The 11,649-nt window shown below is 43.7% G+C and overlaps 1 protein-coding gene across 1 annotated transcript; it reads left to right on the forward strand.

The window, feature by feature from the left end:
• Positions 1-4,786: 4,786 nt before the first annotated feature.
• LOC311140479 (caprin-2-like) lies at positions 4,787-11,214 on the forward strand (the record flags this gene model as incomplete). The annotated part of the gene is given in 22 exon segments (XM_084175554.1): positions 4,787-4,799; positions 4,802-4,871; positions 5,292-5,541; positions 5,666-5,728; positions 5,832-5,918; positions 6,494-6,729; positions 6,867-6,949; positions 7,097-7,237; positions 7,353-7,393; positions 7,534-7,767; positions 7,914-7,952; positions 8,033-8,161; positions 8,373-8,457; positions 8,556-8,608; positions 8,733-8,861; positions 8,975-9,088; positions 9,194-9,352; positions 9,489-9,615; positions 9,881-10,057; positions 10,326-10,366; positions 10,488-10,554; positions 10,655-11,214. Coding segments are annotated over 22 exon segments (2,898 nt in total).
• Between the last annotated feature and the right edge of the window lie 435 nt (positions 11,215-11,649).

The following is an 11,649-nucleotide window of genomic DNA, read 5'->3' on the forward strand; positions in this document are numbered from 1 at the left end:
AGCCATCATGAAGACGGTCTACATTAGAGACAGAATATTACTATCATACTGTATTATAAAGGAGTGTGCGGCCCTTGGTGGTGATTTGGGGTAGGGCTCATAAGGCGTAATCATAAACCCAATAACGACCACCTGGAAAGAAGCGGGGCCATTCCTAGTATAAAGGGTGCACGCCTGCGTTCGTTAAGCCCCTTTCCACCAACCAAACCAGTTCAACAGAGTCCTAAAGATGCTTGTATAGAAAGTAAGTAATGAGTGTGGTGTGTAGCCCAAATGTATATATTGTTTGTATTTAACTACAATGTTTTTGACTAAGAGTTCTAATTGGAGGCCATATTTAAAGCCTGTATTATTGCTATGGCTTGAGTGATTAATACTGATTGCTGCTAATTGTGTAGCATTTTACAAGCATGTAGAATCTTTCAGTTCAAGTATATTTCCTGTTTTGACAGTTTCTGTTTTATAGTAAAACCATCTGACATCCATCCTCAAACAAACCATGTTTTTTCTGGTCATAAAACTATTTGGATAATTATGTATTGTGTGAAATCCAGTCTTCATAATGTAGGCAAGTCTCTATAGCTGTTTTAGTTAATGGTAATCAAATGTCATATGCACTTAAGTGATGTGTTTTTATTAATTTTTATGCTTCACCAGCCTTAGGTTGTTGACTCTTTTTTACTGTGCCTCCACAGATGTGTCTGGCCAACCCCTGAGTGGTAGTTTCAAAGGCTTATGCACATTGTTCTACGTATTCTGGAAAATGCCGAGGCATATTTGGATGATGTGGTAGTATTTAGTGCCACCTTGCCAGAGTGCTTTCAGAACATTAGGAGTCTGTTCGAACGATTTGAGTCTGCCAACTTGACCTGTCAGAGTGAAATTGCCCAAGCAACGGTTAAGTACATGCATATTAAGGTGGTGGCTACTCTCGGTTTTACTGACTAAAGTGTTCGACATGAGGGCCGCATTAAGAATGTTTAATGTGTTTTAACGCTAGGCCTACTTAATATGCATGTTTTTGACAATGTATGTAACTTATGTAGGTGTTTGTCTTTATTTTTCTTTGGACTGCAGTAGCCTCAGTCTGTCAATGTCATGTCTAGTTTTGTGGAAGTCTTACATTGGTGTCTAATTAAATCTGTAAAAATGAAGGTTGTGTACAGTTATTTTGAATGGACTTGATTTGTGTGAAATATAGTACTATTTAGGTGATAAAATTAAGGCTGTAGCGCAAGGTGGGGGGCTATAACCCAATATTTTTTTGGGGGGGTTGGGGTCCCTAGATACGGTGCTGTCAAAGTATTCACACCCCTTGACTTGTTCCACATCTTTGTTACAGCCCAACTTTAAAATGGATTAAATTGAGTCACTGGCCTACACACAATACCCCATGTTTTCAGAGATTTTACAAATGAAAAGTTCACGTGTCTAAGTAGTGAATCCCTTTTATGGCAAGCTTAAATAAGTTCAGTAGTAAAGATATACTTACGTTACACTGAACAAAAATATAAATTCAACATGTAAAGTGTTCACATGTTTCATGACCGGAAATTAAGAAACACATTTTCAATATGCACAAAAGCTTATTTTTTTTTGTGAGCATTTCTCCTTAGCCAAGATAATCCATCCACCTGACAGGTGTGGCATACCAAGAAGCTGATTAAACTGCATGATCATTACACAGGTACACCTTGTGCTGGTGATAAAAGGACACTTTAAAATGTGCAGTTTTGTCACATTACAATGCCACAGATGTCTCAAGTTAAGGGAGTGTGCAATTAGCATGCTGACTGCAGAATTGTCTGCCAGAGAATGTAATGTTCATTTCTCTACCATAAGCTGCCTCCAATGTCGTTTTAGAGAACTTGGCAGTACTTCCAACCGGCCTCAACTGCAGACCACTGTTAACCCCACCAGCCCATGACCTCCACATCTGGCTTCTTTGTCTGTGGGGGGGGGGTATTTTTGTCTACAATAAATCTATTTTGTGGGGGAAAACTGTCTGATTGGCTGGGCCTGGCTGCCAAATGGGTGGACCTATGGCCTCCAAGGCCCACCCATGGCTGCAGCCCTGCCCAGTCATGTGAAATCCATAAATTAGGGCCTGATTTCCTTTATATGAACTGTAACTCAGTAGAATCTTTGAAATTGTTGCATGTTGTGTTTATATTTTTGTGGAATAATATTGTTTAACATTTAAAAAAATTTATGACTACCTTATTTCTGTACCCCATACATACAATTATCTGTAAGGTCTCTCAGTCGAGCAGTAAATTTCAACCACAAAGACCGGAGGTTTTCCAATGTCTCACAAAGAAGGGCACCTATTGGTAGATGGGTACAAATAAAACAAGCAGACATTGAATATCCCTTTGAGCATGGTGAAGTTATTAATTACACGTTGGATGATGTATCAATACCCAGTCACTACAAAGATACAGGCGTCCTTCCTAACTCAGTTGCAGGAGAGGAAGGAAACCGTTTGCAACACCAGGGTTGTGGGTTCGATTCCCACGGGGGGCCAGTATAAAAATTTAAAAAACACTAAAAATAAATACATGGTTTGCACTCACTAACTGTAAGTCGTTCTGGATAAGAGCATCTGCTAAATGACTAAAATGTAAAAAATAAAATAAATAAAAAGTTAAATGTAGTTACTCCACAATACTAATTAACCTAAATGACAGAGTGAAAATAAGGAAGCCTGTACAGAATAAAAATATTCCAAAACAGGCCAAATATACGAGCTGCTTACCAAGACGACGTTGAATGTTCCTGAGTGGCATAGTTAGTTTTGACTTAAATCTGCAAGATTTGGAAAATAATAATGTGCAAATATTGTACAATCCAGGTGTGAAATGCTCTTAGGCTTACCCAGAAAGACAGCTGTAATCACTGCCAAAGGTGATTCTAACATGTATTGACTCTGGGGTGTGAAATACTTATTTAAATGAGATATTTCTGTATTTCATTTTCAATAAATGTGCTAACATTTCTAAAAAAATATGTGTTGGGTGAGATTTTTATTTAATCAATTTTGAATTCAGGCTGAAACACAACACAATTTGGAATAAGTCAAGGGTGTTGAATACTTTCTGAAGGCACTGTATGAACACTTCATAAAACATGAAAACATTGTTCAGAATGACAAGAAATTGGCTTTAAAACGGATTGCTTTATACTCTTCTAAACGTCAACAAAAAAATTATAGGACAAAACTGACTGAAGCATCCTATTAACTTTTCATAGGAATCCAAATCCTCTTGTAGCTTCACTGTAGATTAGAACTAAAGTTATTTGTTCAATTCCAGCATTTCCTTGTAGTCTTCTTCATTTCATGCACTAGTGTTATTTACACACTTACGTTTATTTTGTCTTTATATGCCTCTATTTCGTCAAAAAATCCAGTTATTTTTTTTGATTTTCCTCCGTGACAATGTATTTATGGATTCAATGGGCAGTTCTTATTTTGAACCAATTTCTAGTCATTTTCTCCCGCTTCGGAAGCTGTCCCAATAATGTATATGGTCCCAACACTGAGCTGTAGACTGTAAAGTGTCTTTGGGCGTGCTGGCAAGTTCTCAGTTACAATTGTTCTAGTTTCATTACTCAATTATGACATTTAACAAACTAAACATTAAAATGGTAAAAATCCAAACCGGTCCGTGTATGAATTACCGGTGTAGCCCACTAGGTATATAGTAAAATAAATATATACAGTTTATACAATTTACCGCCCAGCCCTAAATTGGGGTGTTGGAGGTGGATGCGCGTGCAAAGCAGGTGCTATATGACGTCACGTTCATTTTCTGAGCCCCAGCTGTCCCAAGGAGGGAATTCGATTAATGCCCCGGTGAACCGGGTTTTATTACGTTCGTTTATGGAACCAGACTGCCTCCCAGGCGTGAGCCAGGTCCCCCATTTTGGCCGACAGCGAAGTGGGCTCAAAATAAAAGTGATATAGGTTAAGCAGGTGGAGTAGACCTAATGAGTCGGATTCTATATTTTCACATGCAAAAGTAATATATGTTTTTGTTGTTGCACAAAAGCGTTTGATAAAAAGGCTTTATCTGCCTTTCCAATTAAAACTAACTTGAAAATTCGAACATATATTTTATGGAAAATAGATGTTGCATTTTTCTGAACGATGTATGCTGCCTTGTTGACATCATGACCGAGCGGCACAGATTACTTTGCAATTTGAGTAGGTCGCTCCTCCCTCCCGCTTTTGCCCATTCACGTCACGGGCCATAGCCCGGTGCAATTAGGCCTAATCGAACTCTCTCAATGTTTGGGCATAGAAGGTCCTATATAAAGGTATGAGTTCGCACGCGTTTCCCTTTATAAACTAACATCACTGTTTGGTCGGGTTGGAGAGGGCTACCGGTACTTTATTTTGTGTTTGGATAGCAAGCGCCTGAATTCGGCATTTGCAGCAACAGCATTTTCAACACACACAACCAGCCACGAGGTTAGTCAGCTGTTTTCTAAACGTGGCACTTGTTTTTGTCAAGGATGACGACATGGATTTTCAATTTCTAATGTTTACAGATTTTTCAAGAACTGCATACTAGTTGTATAATGATGCAGTAGAAATGCAGTATTCGAGTTGCTGTACATTCTTGGAATTTTGGTTTGGAATGTGTTTGGGGCGTCTGTTCTGCAGAGAGTAGGCTTTTGAAGAAAAGATGCTGGCAGCGGGCATGTCGGGGTCTGAAGATTGTGATACCGATTAAGATGGAAGGGTTTTTAGAAGATTCCATAGAATGAACATCCATGCCTGATGATTCCCAAACAACATACAAAAAAATACGCAACTTTAAGTATGAGATGACTCTCGTCGGCGACACAAAATGCGCACACATTGGGTATGTGTTTGGGAATCCATTTAAAAATAATAACCATTGTTTTAACGATTTGTTTGTAACGCTGTCGCGTGCTATGAGATTTATATCTGCTGTTTCACGATTCTCTAATTTAAATCCATCAACAACATACGTAATCACACCGGCTGTGCAATGGACAGAAATGCACTATCACGGGTTTGGCAATCACCCAGTGGCGGTTGAGCCTAGCGCGTTAGTGGACATTAGCACATTTATGGAAACTCCTAATAGGAAAGGATAATGGGGGAGGGACATATTTTCTACTATAAATTAAATTGGCTCATTTTTTAAAGCCACATTTGATAGTGATTATGCAAGAAGATCACACATTTCATGGCCAACATTTTCATCCTATGGACACCAGTCATGACCATTACCTGTTCTGTCTTGAACCCCCTCCAGCGAGGATCTGAACATGGTGCAGCTGTCTCCATCCCCAGCCCGGGATGTCTCTCCTTCACCTGCGTGCTCCGAGAAGGGGAGGCAGGGGAGCCCTAAGGCAGGTAGCCCCAAGATGGGCGCCCCTGGTGGGCTGAGTCCTCTCCAGCTGGCCCTGGCAGCCTCCACCACCATCTACCAGGGCTACGAGAGTTACATCGAGGACGGCCTCATCTGCCTCAAGCACAAGATCCGCAACCTGGAGAAAAAGAAGGTAGGATGGATGACAAGATTAGTGGTTTGGTGGGTGTTTAAGTGGGTGGAGATATTACCATCCCTTTCAGGGTTTCCTGCATGTCACCATAAAATAAAGACATTGTAAGTGTTTGTATCCACAGATTAAATTGGAAGACTACAGGAAGCGTTTGAAACATGGGGAGTCACTCAATCAAGACCAGATAGTAAGAACAGGATTTCCAATTGTGGTAATAAAAGCAGTACATTTATTTCTACCAGAGGATTGAGATGTTGTCTTGTCTTTTAAACTCTTTGTATGTGTGTCAGGATGCAGTGGAGAAGTACGATGAAGTGATCCACAACCTACAGTTTGCCCAGGAGCTGCACAAGACCCTGAGTGGCCTAACACAGGACGTAAGGATCTCTGTTTGCCATTGCTTATCATAATGCTGCTGTGTGTATATGGGGATGGGTAGAGCAGTTCCGCATGCATTCCTTTTGGTAGACCAGGCGTTGTTTCTTATGCATAGTCAGAATAGTGCTTCTCCATTCATTTCAAGCGTCTGAGAATAGGTCAATGAGGGCAGAAAGGGTGATGTATTGGATTGGAATCCAGCCTCTTGTCAATGGATTGTACACTTGAGGCTTTAGCCCATTGCACAGCTGAGTTGGGAATTAGCACACTGCTGTTCCATTCTGTTGCTCGAATACCTTGATTGCTTTCATGGTTAGGTTTGACTTTCCCTGCTTCTGTCTTAAGTGCATGGCCTGATATGGTGTCAGTAATCTAGACCTATTAGCTGGTCAACAGATCACTTGTTAGTCCAGATTCATGATGAATCATCTTGCATTTTTGCAAGACAACATAATGGACTTTAACTTACACCCATCCAGACATTTGAAATCCACAACAGCAAGTCGACTGGTCTAGTGATCAGGCCTAGGTGTAGGGATTGGTCCGTAGAATCCATCTAACCACCCCCCTTTAGCTGCTAAAGGCCCAGAAGAAGGCGGTGAGGAAGGAGCAGATGGCCAAGCTGGAAGTGGAGAGGAAGAGGCTGTGCGTAGTACTGCAGGTTAAGTTCCTCCTGCAGACCCTGCTGCAGCACGAGCACATCAGGAAGGACCTCCTCTCTGCCCGCAACCCCCAGCTCCAGGTTGCAGAGCTACAGAGCCTGCTTGAGCTCGCTGAACTACTGGGGATGAAGAGGGACAAGAATGTGAGGTACTGGGGAATAGATGTGCACACCACACACACATATTCTGTTGGACTTGAGGCACAACAGCATAAGTTACAATGAAACACTCCCACATGTCTGTGTTGATTGAAGACTAGTCTGATCCCCCTCTACTGTGTCCCAGTTTGGAGGAGCAGATGGAGAGCGCAGCCCTGGTCTACCTGGACCTGCTGGAGGGAAAAAATATACCAGTAGCCGGCACCACCTGTGAGTTTAAATACTACCTGTCCTGTACCTTTTTAAACACCTGCACACATACTCAATTTACTATGACTGGTATCCTCAACTTTATCTGCCATTTGCTGAACTACTTTAGCTGCCATGTTTAAAATGCATGCATTTGAATGTTTGCAGACAAGGTCCTGAAGGCTAAGTTGGCTAAGCTGATGGATTGTGGGTACTTTGATTGTGTACCACCACCTCCGAGCAAGAGTCCCAAGGAAGTAGAGGTTCTGATGACCAAGAAGACGGTGTCTCAAACAGCCAGCCTCTCTGGTAACTCTACAACAGTGCAACTATTCTTATTCAAAAGCTACTTAGCAGGCTGGGTATAGAACAATGAATGTATACAACATTTTGTAATTTAGCTGGATATTATTTTGCCTTTCAGCCCTGATGAAGTCAAACAAAAAAGACGTGCCTAGCAGAGAGGTAAGAACCACTAACATGCATTTCCTGGAAGTTGTGTGCCACTACTTCTTCAACATTCAACCAGTGTTCTCCTTAAGCTATTTACCTGAATGCGCTGTGGATATCGTACTGTTTTGCTGATAGTCTGTGGGTGATGCCAGTTTCTTAACAGACACTACCTGCCTGACACAGACCCCAATGGGTGTCGAGACACTCCCATTAATCAGAACTGGAAGGCCGAGTTCCAGGCCATGAAGGAACAGGAGCCACCGGACTCATGGGATATGGAGTCGGACTCCACTCAGCCTGTAATCCAGAAACCATGGAGAGGGGCGGCTGTGTTAATCTCCAAAGTACCAGTTACTACCAAGAAACAAAATGGCGAATCCAAACAGGTGAGATATTCTCTTATACCTTAACTCTCAGGGCAGTTGGAACTTGAGACTGGTTGTGATGTCTAATGGCCAAGGTTAACACTGGGATTGGGCTAGATGATCTTACTTCAGGTCAATCATACAACTCAATGACACTGTTTCCCCAGAGAAGAGCAAAGTCTAAAAGGGAGCGGGACGCCACAGCTGTGAGTAGACTCTTATCCTTGCATCTCTTAGGTTTGATGGACCTGTCCATATTACTCCATCATATTCTAATTTCTAACAGGCACCTCGTGTGGACACCCCTGTGGAGGTGTTCAACTCGCAGTCTTCCTTGCCCAAGGACCCCATCCTGCGCAAGCAGCAGCTGGAGGACCTGATGACCAAGATCAGAGGCTCCTTCAGCTTCATGCAGGTACAGTACTGCTCAGAGGTCATTTCCAGGTGAAAAGCCATGGATCATTTCCAATGTTCCACCTGGGTCAGGTTTACCACGGCACACTGCGCAGAAATCAAAAATAAACATTTCTTATTGGTTAAGTCCAGGTAGTCCCTCCCTGTTTAAGTCGGTATTCTTTTGTTGGGTACCAAATAAATACAATCCTGGATTAATCCCCTGTTTCCAGGATTCTCTTCTGGATGGAGAAGGATCACCCACTAACAGCCATCTTAGATTGGGCCGTCGTGCCTCTGGATCCCCCTCTCCACTCGGTAGCCTACCACAACAAAGTTGGTATTTAATTGTCTGACTTCTAGAAGAACAGAGAATACTTAACATATGTTTTTTTTTTACCTCTTATTCTCAACAGTACAGAGAGATTCAAGGAGAAGCCCAGTGGACCTTCTCCCCAAAACACTGCATGTAAGATCTGGAGAAGTGTGAAATGGCACCCTATTCTAGTACATGAATTTTGACCAGAGCTCTGTTTAAGCTTATGACTGTTGGAGTAAGTATTTTAAGATAAATATTTTTGTCCTGTCTCCAGTCCACTCCATTGCCTTCTAAACTCCTCCCTGTTGATGACAAACCCAGTCTGACCAATGGAGACAGCGGTTGTCTAGAGAGCTGTGACCTGGACCTAACTACAGAGGACCTGGCTCACGTAATAACCATTGTAAGAACTCCCCTGTCTGTTAAATGAGACCCATTAAAACAATGACATTTTCTTATTTTAGATCCACAATTGCTATGACGTTTTTTATAAAGCACAATGGTTGTCCTCTCCAGGATCCATGTCTGCTGCTGTCTGAGAGTGAGACTGCCTGCCCCTCTCCTCCAGCTCCTCCTCCCCTCTACCGTAGGGAGTCCTCCATCACCCTGGACGAGAAGACCTCTGCTCAGGTAAAACAACTATTTCCCTGACCATGTAGGATTGGCAAGCCTAAAGTGCATAGTATTCTGATTTTGTTTAAGTCTCCCCTGACAGTGTTCCCTCACTGTACCCAGACTCCCATCTCTGAATCTGGGAAGCAGTCCCCCTGTAACGGGGTGGTGCCTCCTTGTACCTCAACCCCAACCCCCACCCAGGGGCAGCCCTTTTCTACCCCTCCCAGCAGACGTACACTCACCATGGCTCCCCCTGTTCCCTTCCAGACCATGCATTCGGTAAGTCTACCCTACCACACTTAACATGCTCATAGAATAGGCAACAGGCTTTAGTCTGAATACCCATAAAAGACACTCCTAGTTAGTCTTTGAGAGACGTTTTAGTATGAGCCTTGGGTCTGTTTTGTCTCTGAAGGTATTCAAGGTGAACGCCCCCTTACTTCCGACTGGAGACTTTAAATCCGATATAATCCCCTATTCCACCACCAGCACCCAGACCCCACCGGAGTTTGCTCCCCCGGAGGACGAACACCTACAGTCAGGTATGCCAGAGTTGTATTCATTAGGGCAGTCAATAGAAAACGTTTGCAACATAAAACTAAAATTAGTTTATTGGACAAATCCAGGGGTGTATCCATTACGCAGGAAAAAAAACAAATTCAGTTGGGTCCCTCCCCGTTTCATTCGGTTTGGTTCTTAAATGGTAAACGGTTTCCAATGCAAGACTTAATGAATACACCCCTTGTTTGTCTGTTTTCTTCCTAATGAATACGACCAAGTCTACTCTTATTTCTCTCCCTTGGGCAGTGAACCAGTCTGAATGTCTGGTGGGTAGTGGTGGGCAGATCTTCCTGTCCCCTAGCCAATCAGGTGGCACCATGGGCCGTTCTGGCCAATCATACTACAGAGGATCTGTTAGAGGAATTGCACGTGGTGGCAAGGGGCTGGCACACTCCTACTTTCGCTCTTCTGGTGGGCACAGAGGTATTTATCCTCTTTCCCTCTTACTTCTCTTCTCCCATCCATCCCTCCATCCTATCTTTTTCTGCTGATGCATGTCTCCTACTGATTCAGAATAAGCTTCTAAACCTTAATGGATTGGATCAAGTAAACTCCATTCCCTTGCCTCCCAACAGTTTCCACATGACATGATCATAATATTACAAGGTTTTGAGTTAGACATCACAACCCAATTTTATCTGTCCCCTTCCCCTTGGGTTTGACGGGTTTCGGGCTGGTCTACACTCCCCAGGAGGAAGCTTCATCCCCCAGGCTCACCTGTTCGGCGCTCGGGTAAGACACTGCTTCCCACATCTGTGTGCACTATCAGATATTGTATGTACATTAGTATAGATTGCTGAAGTGAAAGTTTTAGAGGTTTTGTCTTGTCTAATGATGTGTTCTTCACCATTAGGAGACTGGCTACCAGCATGGCTACAGGCGCGGTGGAGGCAATGCAGGACAAAGGCACAATAATAGTGGTAAGTTCACTTCATTCTTCTGGCTTGATGCAAAACGAAATCTCTGATTGGTTGGGTATTTTGGTGGCTTAACTGGCTTTTGATTGGTCCTCCGCAACAGGTTGGAGTGACTCCTCCCAGGTGAGCAGCCCAGACCGGGAGGGCAACTACTCCCTGGTAGACTCTGCCCACGGCGACTCGCTGCATGGTGTTGGCATGGACCTCACCCCCCATACCCTGATGCACGTACCCATGTACCCGCTCCCCCAGCATCCCCAGCCCCTCCGCGTGGCCTTCACAGCAGCCCGCACAGCCAACTACACCCCGGGCACCCTGGACCAGCCCATCGCCTTTGACCAGCTCCACAGCAACCTGGGGGAAATGTTCAACACCAATGTGGGTCGTTTCACCTGCCCAGCCAATGGCACCTACGTCTTCCTCTTCCACATCCTCAAGCTGGCGGTCAACGTGCCACTGTATGTCAACCTGATGCGCAATGACGAGGTGATGGTGTCTGCGTACGCCAACGACGGGGCTCCGGACCACGAGACGGCCAGCAACCACTCCATCCTGCAGCTGTACCAGGGAGACCAGGTGTGGCTGCGGCTGCACCGCGGCTCCATCTATGGCAGCAGCTGGAAGTACAGCACATTCTCTGGCTTCCTGCTCTACCAGGATTGAGCTAGTGTGGCTTCTTGAGCCAACATGGAGGATACAGGTGGAGGAGAGTATTGCTTTGCACTAAAAAGGAGAAACTGACATTTTCCATTTCATGTGGTCAGACTGCATACCCACCCAGTGCTCGCTTCATTGCCAACCCCAGTCCTTGAGTGTATGGGGTGTGTTCAATGTTCAAACCTTTCAGATCACCCTTTTGTTTACCCTGTAAATTGCAACCAGTAACTACTTCTGGGGCAGAGGGGAAGACTTCCTGCTGGCTTGACCTTTCATGACCCATAATGTGAGCATTTTCCCATGAATGTGGTATTTTTGGTTGTGGTGCTTAGAGACTGACATTCCAATTTCTGACTAAAACTGTTAGATTGTGAATAGTTGTTACATTGACCCAAAACGCTGCCTCTACTATACATTACTGCTGCTGTATTGGATGTCACA

This window comes from Coregonus lavaretus, assembly GCF_964263955.1.
Source record: "Coregonus lavaretus genome assembly, chromosome: 13".
NCBI classification, from domain to species: Eukaryota; Metazoa; Chordata; class Actinopteri; order Salmoniformes; family Salmonidae; genus Coregonus; species Coregonus lavaretus.